We start from the raw sequence: 21496 nt of genomic DNA, 5'->3' as shown, positions 1-21496 counted from the left end.
GATTTTAGGAGGTGTTGTTTTGTGTTGTTTTGGCATGGGTCACATCTTTTTGGTTAAAGGAACAAGAGAAAACTTTCGTTTGGAAACTGATTTGTTTGTTGTCCTTGTTCTATTATATTCCTCAAATGCAAAACATCAGTTACATGAATCACACTAACAATTCAAAACAACAGTATATATAATGAAATTAGTTTGTGATAACAAATTAAGCCAAAATCATGCATAAGTAATATCTTCAATCAATTACAAACCATAAAAAATATTCAATCTAAACATAATCCACTCAAGTTATAATCCTGAAAAGGATCCATCATAAATTACAAATGCTTAAATTCAGGCGACAACCCAATAGCACAGCACTGTTGATGATCATTTCTTAGAAATCAAACCAAGATATCAAGAAGTCACTGCAGAAGTTGTTGAATTTCTATGTAGCAACAGATTCAAAGCCTCCAAAGAGCTCTCCTGCAAATCAAAATGGATTACGGTTTTTGCTTAACAAACTTTTTTATATGTATATAATACCTTCATCCGATTGTCAATTTCTTCGTTATAATCCTCTTCCTCTGTATCCGCATGGTCATACGTATATATGTCATCATTCTCTTCCTCCTCCTCGCCTGTATCCTCAGCATTAATGCCAATTTTTCAGTAAAAATTTAAAAGATGATCATAACTACTACTACTACTCTTAATTTATTGCTACCATCAATCGCATATATAATACCTTCCATTTCTTCTCTTTGATGCACCTTTGCTGTAAATTGTAATCACCATCAACAGAAACCAAAAGAAGTCACAATTCTTAAATTCATGTAACAGCGATGCGGATGAAAAACCGCGATGTCTCACCTTCCAAGCTTAGATATATTGTAGTCTTCAGACCTGAAAATTGTACATAAATATTTGTTGATATTATACAGCATCACAATTTAAATTAAGTCTGTTGAGCCTAGTTAGAATTTGAAATCTCTCACAGTTATCTTGCAATATTTATCAAGACTAATGCATATTATTTGATTTGCAGTTGAGGACTAACCTTTGAAATTTGGCAGTCGCCTATGGTGCTGCTGTCCAAGCTGCGATTTTGAGCGGCGAGGGTGGCGGGAGGGTTCAAGACCTATTGCTTCTCGACGCCACTCCTCTCTCTCTTGGTGTGAAAACTGCTGGAGGCATCATGACGATTTTGATCCCAAGGAACACCTCCATTCCAACAAGGAAGGAACAGGTTTTCTCGACTCACTCGATGAACCAGCGTGGAATGTTGATTCAGGAAAACAACTTGCTTGGGAAGTTCACAATCTCCGGGATCCCTCCTGCTCCGAGGGGGGTTCCTCAGATCGCTGTCAGGTTCGACATCGATGCCAGTGGGATCTTAAATGTCTCTGCTGAGGACAAGAGTACTGGCCAGAAGACCAAGATCACCATCACCAAGAGTAGGTTCTCCAGACCACAAGAAGAAGGTCGAGGCTAAGTCTTTTGGGATGAGTTCTCCTGACTGTATCACTTGATGAATGGCGTTCGAGAAGTACTTTGCACGAGACCTTAATGACTCAATGGTTAAGCCTATCGCAATGGTTTCCCGAATATTTGTAGTGTTTTTGGCCTTCAACCTTCCGATCCATGTTTAAAAGGGAAGGGACACTCTCCTTCATAAGAATGCCCAACACTTTCAATCATATTTAACCTATAATAATAGTCAATCCATGCATAATCCTCTCAACTTATAATCCTCAAAAGAATCCAACATAAGTTACAATACTTAAATTCATGTGACAACCCAATACAACACAGTGATAATTCATTTATTGCCATTGAGAAATTTCTTACTCTGATTTACATATGTATCATTTGTAGCAGCAAATTCAAAGACTTGACAAGCTCTCCTGCAAATCAAAACTGGATTACACCACTTTCAACTACTAATAAGAGTCATATCTCTTGCTTAATCAATGCTGCTGAAAATACCTAAATGAACTTCCCATTTAACTAGCAAGATTCATCTTTTTAGGTGAGCACTGCAAAAATAAAAAAGAAAAATACGAACTAACATGCTCTTCGACGTTGGCATAAACCCACCACCTTCTTCATCACTCCTCTGCCAAAACAACTAAACACAACATCAATTATTAAACCACATTCTTCCACATAAAACAAACAAGAAAGTTTACAAACTCACATGCTCCTTAAGGTTGGTGCTTTCCTCATGATCATACGTATATCCGTCATCATTCTCTTCCTCATCTTCGCCATTTGTATCCTCATCAGCACCCTCACCTATATACTCAACATTAGTGACAAATTGTCAGTAAAAGATTAAAGACGTGCATTCACATATATAATACCTTCACCATTCTCTTCCTTATCCTCATGATCGTACATGTATTCCCACTCATTCTTTGCTCACCCTCTTCGCATGTCACCTCAACTTTCCTGCAGCAATGAATCAGAAAGAGGATTACTGTACAATGTGTTTAAATTGAACAAGAAACAATAATTTGTATGTTTTCAGGAATCACATCTTTTTGGTAAAAAGAAACAAGATAAAGCTTTTGTTAGCAAAGTGATTCTAAACCTCAAAAGCAAAATATCAGACACGTGAATCAAAATCAGAATCAGAATCAGATAAACAATTCAAACTAATTAAACCAATAATAGTTTTGATTCCATATAATTCACTGAACTTATAATAGCCAGCATATCCTAAGCAAGTCACAATTCTTAAATTTGTGTAATACTCTACAAAACATGGTGTCTCACCTTATCGGCTCAGGTATAGGGTCACCTCCATACCTGAAAATTGATAAATATATGGTAGGAAGTTGTAGCAACCTAATATATCTGGAAATAATATTAAGAGAAAGACAAGATATTATATGCAGTTGGAGGACTAACCTTTCATATTTGAAAGATGTAGGTTTCTCGTAAAAAGAAGAAGAGGCAACAACACGAAGCATAACACCAACACATGGTTGCAATTGGGTGGCACAAATCAAAGCTAAAGGATTGCAGTCCTCCAATTCAATCTCTATTGTACATCCACATTGGTCTAGAAAAGCAGGCCTGCCGATCTCTTTTAGCTTGTAGCAATGTTTCATACTTAGGTATTTAAGCACAGGGAAGCTTGGGTATGCTGGTTTCCATTGCACCAAATCACTTTCTTCTATTAGAAGAAACACAAGCGACCTAAAACTACCCTTTTGTGCTTCCCACTTTGAACTCTGAAAAGCGTAGGATCGCAATTTGAGCACTTTAAGACGTGGCAAAGAGCCAATGACATCCAAGTATTCCAATGGAAAACCCATGCCACTCAAATGCAACTTTTCCAAACGATGTGGCAACTTCAATGACCCTGGAGTCACCGGGAAAACATGACCTTGCTTGACCGCGGGATTCATAATACTTAATTTGAGTGTCCGCAAACTTCCAAGTGTTGAAATGCAACGAAAGCAACTCAAAAGGTCGGTATGGTCGTCATTAGGCGTCAACTCAATCTGTATCCCTAATTTGGTTATGTTAGGAATTCTTTCGGGGAGTTCCAAGATAGTACAAATGCTAGCATTCACACCTACAAGTGTTGTGAGCCTATTCAAAGGAGCAACATGAGACGGAGCTACAAGGCTTTTTCCCAAGATCTCAATATGTTCTAACTCTTGCATATCCCATATGGTTATTGGTACATATGATGGAACTCCACAACGTCTAACCTTCATATGGGGATGGATAATCAAGACTCGAAGGTTGAAGAGTTTGGATATGGTTGCTGGGAGTTCTCCGTTGCAAGTTAGGGTAAGGTACTTTAGTTGGACTAGTGTCAACATTTCTGTTGGAAATGTATAGAAACGTTGTGTAAGAGCATCTATTTCCCTAAGCAATTTGAAACCGACATCTATAGGGATTGGATATTGGTGGTAAGGGCCATAGAAAAGGAGAGAACGTGTAAAGAATGCACAGTTCAATCTCACTGAGTAGCGAAACTCTTTGATGCCGAATAAAATGTTATTTTCGAGACACAAGCCACGCTGACCTTTTAGACATTTTTCTTCGGCATCAATCAACTTATTTAAGACATGATAAAACTTGTTCTTATGAGCTTCTGTTCTACACACGTGCCGCCACGAAGAATGAAGCCAACACATTTTATAATCACCAATATCAAACTCTTCATAGTCATAATTTTTATCCACGCTCTTAAAGCTGCGTAAAACAAGACTGTAGTCGAAAACTAAACGTTTCAAACAATACACATCATACCACAAACCTTCAGCAGCGAGCATAATGGTGATCTTGGAAGTTGGGGTGTCATAATCTTGAGGGAAAACTCCCATAAACAGAAAAGGCATTTTCAGACATTGAGGCAAATAGTCGTAACTTGGGAAAAGTACCTTTGATATTTCATTATATGCATCCTTGAAGACTGAATTTTTCTTTTCTGCTACTTCTTTCCAGTAGGCTGGATCTCTATTTTGCTTGGATTTCGATAGGGTATCAGCAACGGTGAGTATCAAGAGAGGGAGACCTTCACAAAGCTTGGCGATTTTGGTGGCAGCTTTGTGAAGTTGAGGAGGGCAACTCTCATCACCAAACACCTTCTCGCATAGTAGATCCATACTTTCGTCTCCCTTCAAAAACCGCACCTCATACAAAGTATCATTTTGCACATAACCATGTATCAATTGTCGATGTCGACCAGTAAGCAAGACATGAATGCATCCATTTTGTATGTATGGAATGGAATGTTCCAAGCAATTCCATGCATCTGTCACCCAAACATCATCCAGCACAATGAGGCATTTCTTGCCATACAATCTTTCTGTTAAGCACTCACCTATTTCTTCATCTCCTTGTGGAGTTCCAGACAGTTGAGCTAGAATTCCTCGTGAAATTTCACTGAACGGTTGATGTACTCTACCTACGGTCGCCCACGCGCAACACTCATATTTTCTCTGAACTTCAGTATCTTGATAGATTTTCATAGCAAGAGCGGTCTTACCAACGCCTGCCATTCCATAAAGTGCGTAGAAACAAATCATGTCGTAGTCTACCATAATACGGGATTTGAGTTGTTGGAATTGGTCTGATAATCCAATCATCTTTGAGTCGGTTCCATGAAAGCCAATTATTGAGGAAATAGGTTTGTCTTGATGCATATTCTCTACTTCATAAATGTACTCCTTCTCCATATCCTTGAGCTTCTGGATCAACGAATTCGCATCACTTCGTAGACTCTGAAGATCAATGGAGACAATATCTGGAATACTTTCAAATTGTAAAGGGATCTGTTGAACGAGAAGGGATTCCAAAGAGTCTTCAAATCTCCAAATAGCCTCTTTGATTCTTCCATCCAAAGCATTCACCTTCTTCCTGCTCCTGCTTGGGCTCGTCCCGTCCAATCTTTCCAGAATATTTCCCCAGAGCCGCACCTTATTATACACGCCTTTGATGATTTTTTCAGAGCGACCAACGAGGCTAAAACGAGAACAACGGAGAATATTTTTAATTGTATTCTTAAGAGAAAGCACAGCACCATAAGCCGTCATTCCTCTGATATCAAAGTTGTATGTGAATTGTGATCAAAGCAGTGATATGAAAGAAATGGAGAAATCTGAACAATGTTAGTATTAAACATAAACAAGTCCAATTTGGCCAGCCAAAAAGAGTTGCATTATTGGCACATGCAGTACTTCTCTTTATCACTTTTGAAATATTATTCTAATACTAATGATAATATAAAAGTGTAAACAAATCTTTACCAATCTTCTTTTGTCGGTTAATACTTTGATAAAGTAAACAAAGATACAAGATTCATAATATAAAATCGTTTATAACAATATCCATTAATTACTATACACTAGGCAGACATGTGATGGTATATCTGTATAGGTTTAAACTTGAATTTGTGATTTTGTTTGGATTAATAGTAGCTGTTTCATAAATCTAATGCACACTCTCACTTACTAGCAAGCACTGTTTTTTCTCTTTGCTAGTATTCAATCCTGACATAATCCACTCAATTCATAATCCTCAGAAGAATCCAACACAACTCAAATTATAATATTGATGAATTATTTATTCAAATCAAATCAAAATACCAAGAAATCACTTCAAATATTGTTGAATTCATTGATCAAATTGTGCATGACTTTGTAGCAACAGATTCAAAACCTCAAAGAGGTCTCCTGCACATCAAAGTGGATTACTTCAGTTCAACTACTAAGACTCGTATCTTTTGCTTAATTAATACTGCAGAAAATCCATGAAACCTAACTGAAAGAAAGAAGAAGCAATGTGCTTGGCCTTTAAAAGATGATAATTATGCAAAGCTACTACTCTTCTTCATCCTCTTCTTAAATTTCGTTTCTTTATCATAATCCTCTTCCATATATCCTCACGGTCGTACGTGTAATCCCCATCATCAGCCTCACCTATAAGCATTAGTGCCAATTTTTCTGTAAGAATTTAAAAGATGATCATGTACAAAGCTACTACTCAATGTATTTACAGAGCTCACATCTTTTTGGTTAAATGAAAACGGAGAAAGCTTTCGTTAGCAAACTGATTTGTATGTTGTCCTTCTTAGTGCAAAACATCAGTTACATGAATCAGACAAACCATTCAAAACAACATTATATGTAATGAAATTACTTTCTGATATCAAAACAAAGCCAAAGTTATGCATAACACAATGAAGTTTACCTTCCTTGAATCACAAACTAAATGACAGAATCTAATTTAAGTTATTATTCTCAACCCAATACTATAACTATTGACATTGAACATGCAGGTAGCATACGCGGTGTCTCACCTTTTCAGCTCAGATGTAGAGGTGACTCGATACCTGAAAATTGATAGTACATAAATATTTAGAAGTTGTAGCAACCTAAAACTCTTTAAGACCAAGACATATGATATGATTTGTTGTTAGAGGACTGACCTTTGAAATTTGATAGTCATCGGTTTCTCATAAAAAGTAGAAGAGGCAATACCATCAAGCCTCACACCTTTATCTGGTTGAAATTGGCTGACACAAATCAAAGCTAAAGGATTGCAGTCTACTAATTCAATCTCTATGATCTTATATCCATTTACGTACATCCAAGAAGGTCTCTTATACGAGTATGGAATATGAGGCTTGGGGATCTCTTCCAGTCTGTAGCAATGTTTCATGCCTAGGTATGAAAGCATAGGGAAGCTTTTAGATCTTCGTTTCCATTGTACCAGATCACTTTCTTCAATTAGAAGAAACTGAAGCCTCGGAAAACTTCTCCTATATGCTTTCCAATGTAAACCTTGAAAAGCATAGGAACGCAATTTGAGCACTTCAAGCCTTGGCAAAGAGCCAATGGCATCCATGTATTTCCATGGAAAACCTGTGCTACTCAGATGTAACTTTTCCAAATAACGTGGCAACTTCAATGACCATGGAGCCTTCGGGAAGCCATGACCACGCTTGACCACGGGATTTGTGATACTGATTTTGAGTGTCTTCAAACTTACAAGTGTGGAAATACAACCAAAGCATCTCAAAATGTCGTTATGGTCATTATCAGGCATCAACTCAATCTGTATTCCTAATTTCCTTATGTTAGGAATCCTTGTGGAGAGTTTCAATACAGTACAAATGCTAGCATCCACACCGACAAGTGTTGAGAGATTCCTCAAAGAAGTAACATGAGATGGAGCTACAAGGCTCTTTCCTAATATCTCAATGTGCTCTAACCCTTGCATGTCCCATACTTGTATTGGTACATATGATGGAGCTCTAATACGTATAATGTCCATATGTGGATGGATAATTAAGACTCTGAGGTTGAAAAGTTTCAATATAGTTGAAGGGAGTTCTCCGTTACAAGTTAGAGCAAGGTACTTTAAATGTACTAGTGACAAAATTTCTATCGGAAAAGTGTAGAAACGTTGTGTAAGAGCATCTATTTCCCTTAGCAATCTGAAACCGACATCTATAGGGATTGGATATTGGTGGTAAGGACCATAGAGAAGGAGGGAACGGGTATAGGATGCACAGTTCAATCTCACTGAGTCGCAAAACTCTTTGATGCCAAATAAAATGTTGTTTTCGATACACAAGCCGCGTTGGCCTTTTAGAACTTCTTCTTCTGCATCATTCAACTTACTTAGTAGATGATAAAATTTGTTCTTACTAGCTTCTCCCCTACACACATGTCTCCATGAAGAATGAAGCCAACAAGTTTTATACTCGTTAGCATTGAACTCTTTATATGAAGAATGAAACTGAGAATTTTTATGCACACTCTTCAATCTGCATAAAACAAGACTGTAGTTGATAGCTAGCTCTCTCAAATATTCCCAATCCTCCAACAACCCCTTAGCATCCGACAATCCCTCAGCGGTGAGCATAATGGTGATCTTGGAAATGGGGGTATTATAATCTCGTGGAAAAACTCCCATAAACAGAAAAGGCACTTTTAGATGTTGAGGTAAATAGTCGTAGCTTGGGGAAAGTACCTTTGATATTCTGTTATATGCATCCGTGAAGACTGAATTTCTCTTTTCTGCTACTGCATTCCAATAGACTGGATCTCTATTCTGTTCGGATTTGGATATGATATCAGCAACAGTGACTATCAAGAGAGGAAGACCTTCGCAAAGCTTGGCAATTTTGGTGGCAGCTCTGTGAAGTTGCGGAGGACAAATCTCATCACCAAACACCTTCTCACATAGTAGATCCATACTTTCTTTTTCCTTCAAAAACCAAACCTCATACAACGAAAAATCACTCATCCAATTCCGATATCGACCAGTGAGCAAGACATGAATATATCCATTTTTTATGGTTGGTAAGCAATGTATCAAGAATGTTACTACCTCTATCTCCCATACATCATCCAACACAATAAGGCAATTCTTGCCAACGGATCTTTCTTTCAAGCAGTGATCAATTATTTCTTCATCTCCTTGTTTGATTACAGACAGTTGAGCAAGAATGCCTTGTAAAATTTGACTCATCGGTTGAGGTACTCTGCCTACAGTGACCCACGCGCGTCGCTGATATACGATCTGAATTTGCGGATCTTGGTAAATTTGCATAGAGAGAGTGGTCTTCCCAATGCCTGCCGTTCCATAAAGTGCGTGCACGCGATTCCAGCTGAAAGATCCTCTCATAAGATCGGTTTTGAGTCGTCGGAATTGGTCAGATAATCCAACCATCTTTGAGTTGGTTCCATGAAAACCAATTGATGAGGAAATAGCTCCGTCTTGAGGCATATTCTCTACCTCATAAATGTACTCCTTCATATCATTGAGCGTCTCGATCAATGAATGAGCATGATTCTGCAGAGTCTGGAGATCAATGAAGACTATCTGTGGAAGAGTTTGAGATTGTGAAGGAATGTGTTGAGTGAGAAGGGATTCCAACGAGTCTTCAAATCTCCATATTGTCTCTTTGATTATTCCATCCAAAGCATTCACTTTTTTCCTGCTTCTGCTTGGACTTGTGTAATCCAATCTTTTTAGAATCTCTGGCAATGGCTCCAACTCCTTGTGCACGCCTTCTATGATTTGCCGAGAGCCACCAACGAGGCTAAAACGAGAACAACGGAGAATATTGGCAATTGTATTCCTAAGAGAAAGCAAAGCACCATAAGGTCATTTCTCTGATATCAAAGTTGGGATTTTCAGTAGAGAGCTTCAACTACATATTATCAAACCACAAATATGAGAAGAATAGAGAAGCTGACATATGATCATGATTCTCATCTTTGATGGTGAATGTGGTTAGGATGGAAATATCTTATCCTAAAAGTTTAAACAAAAATATACCCTTTTTGCCCGTGAAATAAAGTCTCATTTGATTCGGCGAGTTTCAAAAAAAGTGAAATAATGTGGGACCTGAAATGAAATTCATAATGTTTGATATGATAACGTCCTAAAATGATAAAAATGAGACTTTTACTTGCGAACGGAAGAAATATAGTGGAGAATAAATGAATAATGACATGTCGTTTTTGTATGAGCAAATTGTTCAGATAAGATATGTTCTTTCTTCTTTCTAAAAGTTGAGAGCATATGGTTGGAAGACTAAAGTGAAATATGCAAAATTCGGACAAGAGGATAAGAACTATTCCAACTCATTCCATAATGTTAAATGGGCTTGGGCCTAAAAATAAGTATTCCATGGGCTATCTTTTAAGATTCCATTTATTAGGAGACAGACAATATCATAGCAATGAATTTGTGATTCGTCGTTAAGATTAGAAATAAAATCGAACATTTTCTATCGAATCCAATAACCTAAAAATTGTGGTAGTACAATCAATACTTCATAATCGAAAAGCGATAATAGGGTAGATCAATTAAATTAATTATATTGGATGAGTTAATCTAAGATAATACTAAAATTGATTATCACACAGAATACCTTCTTCATCACAATCCTCTTCCTCGGTATCCATATCATCACCCTCGCCTATATCTGCCGTTTTTCAGGTAGAATTTATAAGATGATCATTGAACAAAGTTACTCCTCTCCTAATAGCTCCAAAGCATTCACATGAGCAATACCTTCACCATCCTCACCCCAATTGGCAATTTCTTAAAAATCATCCTCTTTGTCTGTATCCTCATTTTCAGACATATCTTCGTCATCATTCTCCTCCTCAACTCCCAAAATGGATCTGCATAAATGAATTTGAAACAGGACAGTTGTACCATGTTAAAAAATTGAACAATAAACAGTATTTTTATGTTTTCAGCAGTCACATCTTTTTGGTAAAAAGGAAACAAGAGAAAACTTCTGTTAGCAAAGTGATTTGTATGTTGTCCTAGTTCTAAGCCTTGAAGGCAAAATTTCAGTTGATTCGAAACAAGAGAATGTGTAACGAAATTAATTTGTGATGTCAAAACAAAGCGAACATCAGGAATAGCACAAAAAAAAAGATTATTGTCTCACCTTTCCAGCTCAAATAATAACAACTCTTAAATTCATGCAACCTAGTAATACAACGATAGATTTCGAACATGAGGACAGACAATGTGGTATCTCACCTTTCCAGCCCAGATATATAGTCCGCGCCATCCCTGAAAATTAATTAATAAATAAATATTCAGAAATTATAACAACCTAAAACACTTAATTTGATATATTTCTTGAAATATATATTAAGACAAAGACAAATGATTTGATTTGCAGTTGGAGGACTAACCTTTCACTATTGAAAGTTGTCGGTTTCTCATAAAACGAAGAAGAGGCAATAACACAAAGGTTAACATCATTAGTTGGTTGTAATTGGCTGGCCCAAGTCAAAGCTAAAGGATTGCAGTCCTCCAATTCAATCTCTATGATCATACGTCCAAATTCTGCGTACACAGAAGCGGGCCTGTGGATCTCTTTTAGTTTGTAGCAATGTTTCAAGCTTAGATATTTAAGCTTAAGGAAGCTTAGGTATCCTGGTTTCCATTGCACCAAGTCACTCTCTTCAATTAGAAGAAACTCGAGACTTGAAAAACTATGCCTTTTTGTTTTCCAATGCGAACCCTGAAAGGCGTATGATCACAGTTTGAGCACTTTAAGACTCGGCAATGAGCCAATGGCATCCGTGTATTCCCAGGGTAAACTCATGCCACTCAAATGCAACTTTTTCAAATTACGTGGCAACCTTAGTGACCCAGAAGTCACCTGGAAAATTTGACCATGCTTGACAACACTATTTCTGATACTAAATTTGAGTGTCTCCAAACTTCCAAGTGTTGAAATGCAACCAAAGCAACTCAAAAGGTCATTATGATCATCATAGGGTGTTAGCTCAATCTGTATTCCTAATTTCTTTATGTTAGGAATTCTTCTCGAGAGTTCCAAGAGAGTACAAATGCTAGCATTCACACCTACAATTGTTGAGAGCTTTCTCAAAGAAGCAACATGAGATGAAGATACAAGGTTCTTTCCCAATATCTCAATATGTTCTAACTCTTGCATGTCCCATATTTGTATTGGTACATATGATGGAGCTCTACAACGTTTGATGTTCTGATGTGGATGCATAATCAAGACTTGAAGGTTGAAAAGTTTGGATATAGTTGCAGGGAGTTCTCCGTTGCAAGTTAAAGCAAGGTACTTTAGTTGGACTAGTGAGAGAATTTCTATTGGGAAAGTATAGAGACATTGAGTAAGTTTTAAAATCGCTAACAGAAATCTCATGCGAAGATTTAAACACTCTTCAAGATGCGTAAAACAAGAATGTAGTAGAAAGCCAGTTCTCTGAAACATTCCCGATCATACCACAACCCCTCAATGGTGAGCATAATGATAATCTTCGAAGGTGGGATATTGTAATCTTGAGGGAAAACTCCCATAAACAGAAAAGGAATTTTAAGACGTTGAGGTAAATAGTCGTAACTTGGGAATTGTACCTTTGATATTTTATTATATGCATCCGTGAAGACTGAATTTTTCTTTTCTGCTACATCCTTCCAGTAGGTTGGGTTTCTATTCCGCCCGGATTTCGATATGATGTCAGTAACAGTGACTATCAAGAGAGGGAGGCCTTCACAAAGCTTGGCAATTTTGGTGGCAGATTTGTGAAGTTGAGGAGGGCAAACCTCATCACCAAACACCTTCTCACATAGTAGATCCATACTTTCTTCTTCTTTCAAAAACCACACCTCGTACGAATATTCATTATGCATATAAGCATTTATCATTTTTCGATGTCGACCAGTAAGCAAGACACGAATACATCCATTTTGGATGTCTCGTAAGGAATCTTCCAAGTAATTCAATTCACGTGTCTCCCAAACATCGTCCAACACAATTAGGCAATTCATGCCATCCAATTTTTCTTTCAAGCAGTCGCCTATTTCTTCATCTCCTTGTGTGATTCCACAAAGTTGAGCTAGAATGCCACGTGAAATTTGACTGATTGGTTGAGGTACTCTGCCTACAGTGACCCACATGTGGCACTCATATTTGTTCTGAATTTCTGGATCTTCGTAACTTTGCATAGCAAGAGTGGTCTTCTCAATGCATGCCGTTCCATAAAGTGTATAGCAACTGTGGTCTCCCCAACCCATATAATTCCAGCCGCAAGATGCTCTCATAAGATCGGCTTTGAGTTGTTGGAATTGGTCTGATAATCCAATCATCTTTGAGTTGGCTCCATGAAAACCGATTATTGAGGAAATAGGTTCGTCTTCAGCCATATTCTCTACTTCATAAATGTACTCCTCCTTCATATCATTGAGTGCATGGATCAAGAAATCAACATCATTTTGCAGACTCTGCAGACTAATGGAGACAATATCTGGAATACTTTCAAATTGTAAAGGAATCTGTTGAACGAGAAGGGATTCCAATGAGTCTTCAAATTTCCATATTGCATCTTTGATTCTTCCATCCAGAGCATTCACCTTCTTCCTGCTCTTGCTTGGACTTGTGTCATCCAATCTTTCCAGAATTTCTTCCCAAGGCTCCAACTCACTGCACACGCCTTCTATAATTTGTTTAGAACGACCAACAAGGCTAAAACGAGAACAACAGAGAATATTGTTAATTGTATTCCTAAGAGAAAGAACAGCACCAAAAGCTGTCATTCTTATGATCCGAGAGTTTGCGGTGGCAGAAAGAACAAAGTTGTTGGTGGTGGAATGGTGGTGGAGTTTGAGTTATGTGAGTAGAATTCGGCCTGTCAAAAATAAGTCTCTCATTACTGGCCATGGAATGTCATTATTCACCAATTTCCAGCAAAACGTGCATAGTTCCTTTTTCACATTAAAAAGTACATGACTTCTGGATATTTTCTTCTATTTCCATAGTTAATTCCTACTTCAATCATCTTCAACTAGTCTCAAATACATCCATTTGCACATATAGATCAAAGCTTCTCAATTTTCCTACTATAGTTTTCAATCAACATTCATGTTTATACAAGTATTAATTTTTATTGCAATTTCACGCACCAAATCACATTCCAACAATTTAGACAAAATCACCAAATTGGAAGCTCTAAATTCTTGGTCTATATCCAATTCCTTACCCAAAATTGGATTTTATTCTGTGGCTCATGACAAATTCACTCATTTTGTAGTCAATTCCACAATTAAATTAAGGAAATACAATAAAATCACTAAATCTTAATCAAGTAAGCTTAGTAGGATATGATTCTTACCTATTTTTGTAAGAAGAGGTAGGAATTGTAAATCTTTTGAGTTCTCTCAGTGGGAGGGGAGAAGAAACTGATGAAGAGAGCATGAAGCTACGACGGCGACAGACAACTTTTTCCGGCGCGGTGGAGGGAGAAGTGAAGAGGTCCGCTGTATGTAATTTGGGCTTCATTTATTCTTTCTTAATTCACAAAATTTTATCCCCAAAAATTATATCAAGATACTAATTTTCTAAACTTGGTGTCTATCACCCAAATTTAATCTTTTCAAGTATTCCATTTCCTATACTAATGACAATATATTTTATTTTTTTTTATTAAAATTCTTGTCATCTTCAAAGTCTTTATTTTTATTTTTATGGAAGGGGTGGAGTAATATTCTTTGAACTTAATCTAATATCAAATTCTTTAACGAACTTTTTCTAATAACAAATTCTTGACTTTCCTATATTATCGCATCTTCAGTGTGACCAATACAAGCATCTCTAAAATTTATATCTTATTCAAAAAATACAATGAAATTACTGGCTTTGAGTTAGTTAAATTATTTAGTTGCACCTAAAACAAATAGTACTATTTACTTAATGGGTAATTTTTTCCTCCTCTTTATATTGGACCTTAAAGCCCAGTAAAGTGGGTGAACTATATGGGCTTTTCTATTGTTCAAGATCCATCCAATAATGGGAGGGTCCAATTCTTAGTGAGGTTGATTTGTTATTAATAAGTAATAACATCATTAGTGCTTAAAATTGGCCTCACCATAGCAAAGGGGGTGATAGAGGTCAGCTGTTATTCCCTTTCTAAATTCATCTCCTTGTTATCTATAGGTTGTTTGATTAGTTAACTGGCGTAATTAATTATTTCTAATGAAATTTTGATATTAATTAGTGGCGTCAAGTTTTCTGTTTCATGAGAAAGTTGGGGAAAATGCTGGTTTTATTGTTTCATGACTGATTTTAGTGAAAATTGATGAAATGTTGAAAAGTTGTAATTTTGTTTGGTTTATGGTTTTTTTGTGGTGTGGAAGCTGGTTTCTTGCTTAGATTACTTAAGTAGTAGCTGCTTCATGACTGATTTTCTTTGCTCAAGAATTGATCCAAATATTCCTCTATTTCCAATCTCAAGCAACTCAAGTTAAATACCAAAACTATAATGAATTCAATGCACATTCTCCCTTATCAACAAACACAATATTCAATCCACCAAGTTTTTATTCTTTAAATAAGTTAACAACCCAATAATTCTATAAGTTATAGATTAATTTATTTGGAAATCATGACTTGTTCAATTCATTGAGAAAACTCATGCTTTGAGTTACATGTGTCTCAGCAGATTCAAATCCTCAAAGGGCTCTCCTGATCTAGAAAATAAATACCATGAACCCAAGTACCCAACTCAAAGAAAGAACTAACAAAATTCAACTTTTGGCTGCAAATAAATAAAAATGGCCCTATGAACTCACATGCTGCTTCACGTTGATCATACATAAATTCGTCGTCATTCTCGTTCTAATCCTCATCATCCTTGTTGCCGAATCCTCTCCATGACTGGACATATGTTTCAAAATCAAAGGACCATTGTACAATGTTAAAACAATAGTGTTATGTAATGAAATTTTTTAACAAAGTGAATGAATCTATGCATATCATTATTTTCTTAATTTCGTTTAGCTTTCTTAATTTTATCAGGTTCTGGTAAGCCCACCAGCTATTCAATGAAATTGACAAAGGAAATTATCGAAGTCAATTACTTTAGTTAGGAATAATTTAACAGAAATTATCAATAAGAGTTGAATGGTATATAGGAGATGAATTTGAGAGAGAAACAAACATTAAAATGCTCAAGTAATTTGTTCAAGCTATACATAATCCACACAAGCTCCAATCATCAAAGAAATCCCACAGAATTTACAAAACTTAAAATTGACAATATATTGCTTGATAAGATCCGTACTTAGATTTACATGTATATCACTTTGTGGCATCAGAGATTCAACAACCTATAAATATCCATCATTGGAAAATTTTCATCACAATCCTCATCCTCTGTCTCCTTATGATCCTGCAAAGCTGCCACTACAATATAATGTTAATTGTTGCAAAATATTCCCATGTATAATAATACCTTCAAATCACGGACTTCGTCTGGATCTTCCTCCTCTTCCTCATTATCATCATCTTCGTTGTTGGAACTATAGTAATGAACATTTTACAATATTAAAATTGAACGAGAAACAATAATTTATATGTTTTCAGGGGTCACATCTTCTTGGTAAAAGGAAACAAGAGAAAACTTTCGTTTGGACAATCTGAAACAGAACACATTTTGTAAGCCTGTTACAATGGCTTCCCAAAAATCTGCAGTGTTCTTCACCTTCAACCTCCTTATCCATGCTCATCAACCTTTATTTCAAATGCTCAAGTGATACTTTCAATCAAATTCAACCCATAATAATTGTCAATCCATGCATACTCCCCTCAACTTATGATCCTTAAAAGAATCCAACAAACGTTACAGTACTTAAATTCAACTGACAACCCAATAATACAACAACACTAATGATTCATTCAATGGAAATCAAACCAAAATACCAAAAAGTCACTGTAGAATATCTTGAATGTATTGAGCAAATTCATTCTTTGATTTTCATGTGTATCACTTTGTAGCATCTGATTCAAAATCTCAAATAGCTCTCCTTCAAATCAAAAGTGGACTACATCACTTCTGTTCACTTTCTTCAACACTCCTCTCCTCAAACAGCCCCATTAAGTCACACTCCTATGCTAAAACAACCAAACACAACATCAAATACTAAACCACATTCTTCTACATGAAACAAACAAGACAATCTACAAACTCACATCCTCCTTGACGTTGGCGCTTGCCTCTGTTTTTCTATTCATCATACCCATAATCGTCATCACTCTCTTCCTCATCCTCTTCATCTGTATCCTCATCAACGCCCTCGCCTATATACTCAACATCAGTACAAATTTAACAAATGATTATTATACAAGGCTGCTGCCCTTCATTCACATATCATCAAAACGTAAATTCAGACTATCGTGATACTTTTGATAGTTGTAACAGTTATCTTGATATGTTAAGACTAAGACATTAGACATACGATTTGATGTGCAGAGTTGGAGGACTAACCTTCGATATTTGATAGTGGTCGGCTTCTCGTAAAACGAAAAAGAGGCGATAACATCAAGCGTACTATAATCTCCCGGTCGTAATTCGCTGACACAAGTCAATGCTAAAGGATTGCAGTCCTCCAACTCAATCAATACAGGCCATCTACCTACGAACAGAGAAGTAGGCCTACGGATATCTTTTAGTTTGTAGCAATGTTTCATGCTTAAGTAATTAAGACTGGTGAGGCTTAGGTATCTTGGTTTCAATTGCACCAAATCACTATCTTCAATTAGAAGAAACCAAAGCTCGCGAAAACTATTCCATTGTGTATCCCACTGTGAACCCCGAAAGCGTAGGAGCGCAATTTGAGCACACTCAATGGCAAATTGCCAATGACATCCATATATTCCAAGGGAAAACCCGTGCCACTCAAATGTAACTTTCTCAAACGAGGTGGCAACTCCAATGACCCTGGAGTCATCGGGAAAACATGACCATGCCTGACCACAAATTTGTGATACTGAATTTGAGTGTCTTCAAACTTTTAAGTGTTGAAATGCAACGAAAGCAACTCAAAAGATCATTATGGTCATCATACGGCGTTTGCTCAATCTGTATTCCTAATTTCTGTATGTTAGGAATTCTTTTGAAGAGTTCCGTGATAGTACAAATGCTAGCATTCACACCTACAAGTGTTGAGAGCTTTCCCAGTTGAACAATATTAGATGGAGCTGCAAGGCTCTTTCCCAATATCTCAATATGTTTTAACTCTCGCATCTCCCATATTTGTATAGGAACATATGATGGAGCTCCACGACGTCTAATGTTCATGTGTGGATGAATAATTAAGACTTGAAGGTTGAAAAGTTTGGATATGGTTGAAGGGAGTTCTCCATTGCATTTTAGAGCAAGGTACTTTAGTTGGACTAGGGATAAAATTTCTGTTGGGAAAGTATAGAAACGTTGTGCAATAGCATCTATTTCCCTTAGTAACATAAAACCAACATCTATAGGGATTGGATATTGGTGGTAAGGACTGTAGAAAAGGAGAAAACGTGCAGAGGATGCACAGTTCAATCTCACTAAGTTGCAAAACTCCTTGATGCCAAATAACATGTTGTTATCAAGACATAAGCCACGCTGACCTTTTAGACTATCTTCAGAGGCATCAGCTAACTTATTTAAGACATGATAAAACTTTTTCTTGCTAGCTTCTCCTCTACACACGTGCCGCCATGAAGAATGAAGCCAAGAAGTTTTATAGTTACCAATGAATACATTAGGAGAAGTTTTTCCCCAGCTCATTACGGTGTATAAAACAAGACTGTAGGAAGTAGCTAGACTACTTAACCATTCGCCCTCATTTGGTAACAAACCCTCAGCAGTCAACATTTCAATTATCTTGGAAGGGGGCGTGTGATAATATTGAGGGAAAACTCTCATAAACAGAAAAGGCATTTTGAGATGTTGAGGTAAGTAATCATAGCTTGGGAAAAGTACCTTTGATATTTGATTATATGCATCCATGAATACTGAATTTCTCCTTTCTGCTACATCCTTCCAGTAGGCTGGGTCTCTATTTTGCTCGGATTTGGATAGGATTCCAGCAAGAGTGAGTATCAAGAGAGGGAGACCTTCACAAAGCTTGGCAATTTTGGTGGCAGATTTGTGAAGTTGAGGAGGGCAATCTTCATCATCACCAAACACCTTCTCACATAATAGATCCATACTTTCTTCTTCATTCAAAAAACGCACCTCAATGTAAGTAGAAATATTGTTTGGGTGGGCAAACATTTGTGAAGACATATGTGCTCGATGTCGACCAGTTATCATGACAGTGATATCAGTTAGGGGTTCACAAAAGGAACGTACCAAGATTCCTAGTACCTCTCCCTCCCAAACATCATCAAACACAATGAGGCATTTTTTGCCTTTGAGACTTTCTTCCAAGTAGTGATCACTAATTTCTTCATCTCCTTCAGTGGGAGTTATTCCACAGAATTGAGCTAGAATGCCTCGTGCTATTTGGCTGATCGGTTGAGGTACTCTGCCTACGGTAACCCACGCGCGACACTCATATTTGCTCTGAATTTCTGCATCTTCATAAATTTGCATAGCAAGAGCGGTCTTTCCAATGCCTGCAGTGCCAAAAAGCATGTACTCACGACAGAATTGGCGTTTCATAAGATCGGTTTTGAGCAGTTGGAATTGGTCTGATAATCCAATCATCTTCGAGTTGGTTCCATGGAAACCAATGAATGAGGAAATAGGTTCGTCTCGAGGCATATTCTCTACTTCATAAATGTACTCCTTCTTCATATCATTGAGCTTCTGGATCAACAAATTCGCATCATTTTCCAGACTCTGCAGATCAATGGAGAGACTCTCTGGAAGAGTTTCGAGTTGAGAAGGAATGTGGTGAGTGAGAAGAGATTCCAAAGAGTCTTCAAATTTCCAAAGTGCCTCTTTGATGTTTCCATCTAAAGCATTCACCTTCTTCCTGCTCCTGCTTGGACTTGTCTTGTCCAATCTTGCCAGAATTCCTTTGAATGGATTCAACTCCTTGTAGACGGCATATATGATTTGTTGAGAGCCACCAACAAGGCTAAAACGTGAACAACGTATAATATTGAGAATTGTATTCCTAAGAGAGTCCACAGCACCATAAGCAGTCATTTCACTGGTTGTGGAGATATGTGTGAATTGTGATCAAAGCAGTGATATGAAAAGAATGAAGAAATCTGAATAATGATAAAAGTCATCAGTCCAATTTGGCCACCCAAAAAAAGATGCCAGTATTGCACATATATATTAGTCTAATATAATGATAATAAAAAAGTGTAGTATATAAATCTTTACCAATCTTCTTTTGTCGGTTAATACATTGAAAAGTAAATAAAGATAATATATTCAAGATTCAGAATATAAAATTGTGTCTTTGTTATTCCGTTAGTTATTTGAGAGGTAACTTTGTCTTTTTCCTGTATTGGGCCTTTAGGCCTAGTAAGTGGGTTGTAAGTATTTCGTTGAAAATTTGGGAATAATGTAGATTTAATTGTTTCATGACTGATTTTTTTTAGAATAATTCTGGTATGTAGTGATAATTGATGAAACGTTGAAAAGTTTTGATTTGGTTTTATTAAGATTAGTAGTAGCTGTGTCATGAATCTAATGCACACTCTCGCTAATTATTATCATAACACTACTAATATTCTATCCAGACATAATCCACTCAAGTCATAATCTTACAAGAATCCAACATAATTTACCATTCTTAAATTCTTAAATAGACTAAATTGTAAATGTCATTGGTTTTAATGTGCAATTGGTAAATTAATAGAAAAAGGAAAGGGTGGTTTAAGTAGTATTAGGTTGTATTTGGTATATGGAATTGGAGTTGTGGAATTGGAATTGGAGCCTTCAATTCCAAATCTAGTGTTTGGTATCATAAAATTTTGGATTTGAAATTGAATTACAATTCCAAATCCTTCAATTCCACAATTTGAATTCCATATAAAAAGTAGTGGAATTCCAAATTTTTATTAAATTACGCACACAATGCATAATTCTTACACACATTGCATACACACAACACACGTTCACACACACTGCACACACACCATGAATCAGACAAACCATTCAAAACAACTTTATATATAATGAAATTACTTTGTAACATCAAACAAAGCCAAATTTATGCATAACACAAAAAAGGTTACCTTCCTTGAATCACAAACTAAATGACAGAATCTAAAATAAGTTATACTAGCTAGTCTTAAAATCATATAACAACACAATAACACAACTATTGATTTTGAACATCCAGATATAATACACGGTGTGAACATATGTATTATGAACAACAATCTGAAACAGAACACATTTTGTAAGCCTATTACAATGGCTTCCCAAAAATCTGCAGTGTTCTTCACCTTCAACCTCTTTATCCATGTTTCATCAGCCTTTATCATTTTAAATGCTCAAGTAATACTTTCAATCAAATTCAACCCACAATATAATCAATCCATGCATAATCCCCTCAACTTATGATCCTTGAAAGAATCCAACAAAAGTGACAATACTTAAATTCAATTGACAACCCAATAATACAACAACACTAATGATTCATTCAATGGAAATCAAACCAAAATACCAAAAAGTCACTGTAGAATATCTTGAATGTATTGAGCAAATTCATTCTTTGATTTTCATGTGTATCACTTTGT

The 21496-nt window shown here is 36.5% G+C and overlaps 3 protein-coding genes and 1 pseudogene across 10 annotated transcripts; 1 reads left to right on the top strand and 3 right to left on the bottom strand.

Moving 5' to 3' along the window:
* Window positions 1-205: 205 nt before the first annotated feature.
* Window positions 206-9476, bottom strand: LOC125201185 (uncharacterized). 2 transcript variants are annotated; one of them, XM_089065971.1, is made up of 12 exons: window positions 6935-9476; window positions 6806-6838; window positions 2896-5469; window positions 2761-2793; window positions 2346-2433; window positions 2180-2277; window positions 2052-2110; window positions 1831-1899; window positions 1040-1649; window positions 728-885; window positions 526-620; window positions 206-465 (listed from the first exon to the last, which is right to left on the bottom strand). In XM_089065971.1, exons 1-9 carry the CDS (start codon window positions 9271-9273, stop codon window positions 1609-1611), a joined length of 5334 nt encoding a protein of 1777 aa, XP_088922097.1. In that variant the 5' UTR covers window positions 9274-9476; the 3' UTR covers window positions 206-465; window positions 526-620; window positions 728-885; window positions 1040-1608. The 2 variants fall into 2 exon arrangements, with proteins under 2 accessions (XP_088922097.1, XP_088922096.1); XM_089065970.1 differs by having other exon boundaries at window positions 1040-1687; window positions 6935-9380.
* LOC125189477 (heat shock 70 kDa protein 4-like) lies at window positions 825-1474 on the top strand. Its single transcript, XM_089064909.1, has 2 exons — window positions 825-894; window positions 1056-1474. The coding sequence occupies exons 1-2, from the start codon at window positions 825-827 to the stop codon at window positions 1472-1474; spliced, it is 489 nt and encodes a 162-aa protein (XP_088921035.1).
* LOC125201186 (putative late blight resistance protein homolog R1C-3) lies at window positions 9469-14359 on the bottom strand. 7 transcript variants are annotated; one of them, XM_089065976.1, is made up of 7 exons: window positions 14139-14359; window positions 13551-13655; window positions 12385-13450; window positions 11023-11055; window positions 10540-10652; window positions 10397-10450; window positions 9469-9598 (listed from the first exon to the last, which is right to left on the bottom strand). In XM_089065976.1, the coding sequence occupies exons 1-5, from the start codon at window positions 14303-14305 to the stop codon at window positions 10635-10637; spliced, it is 1389 nt and encodes a 462-aa protein (XP_088922102.1). In that variant the 5' UTR covers window positions 14306-14359; the 3' UTR covers window positions 9469-9598; window positions 10397-10450; window positions 10540-10634. The 7 variants fall into 7 exon arrangements, with proteins under 7 accessions (XP_088922102.1, XP_088922100.1, XP_088922101.1 ...); XM_089065974.1 differs by having other exon boundaries at window positions 10397-10652; window positions 10928-11055; XM_089065975.1 differs by having other exon boundaries at window positions 10397-10652.
* A 2805-nt stretch (window positions 14360-17164) lies between these two features.
* LOC148931826 (putative late blight resistance protein homolog R1A-10) lies at window positions 17165-19946 on the bottom strand (annotated as a pseudogene).
* Between the last annotated feature and the right edge of the window lie 1550 nt (window positions 19947-21496).

The sequence above is a fragment of the Salvia hispanica genome, chromosome 2 (assembly GCF_029641045.1).
Source record: "Salvia hispanica isolate PSC_SH4W2 chromosome 2, Shi_PSC_v1, whole genome shotgun sequence".
NCBI classification, from domain to species: Eukaryota; Viridiplantae; Streptophyta; class Magnoliopsida; order Lamiales; family Lamiaceae; genus Salvia; species Salvia hispanica.
The sequence above is the reverse complement of the archived record's forward strand: the minus strand, read 5'-3'. Positions and strand labels throughout refer to the sequence as shown.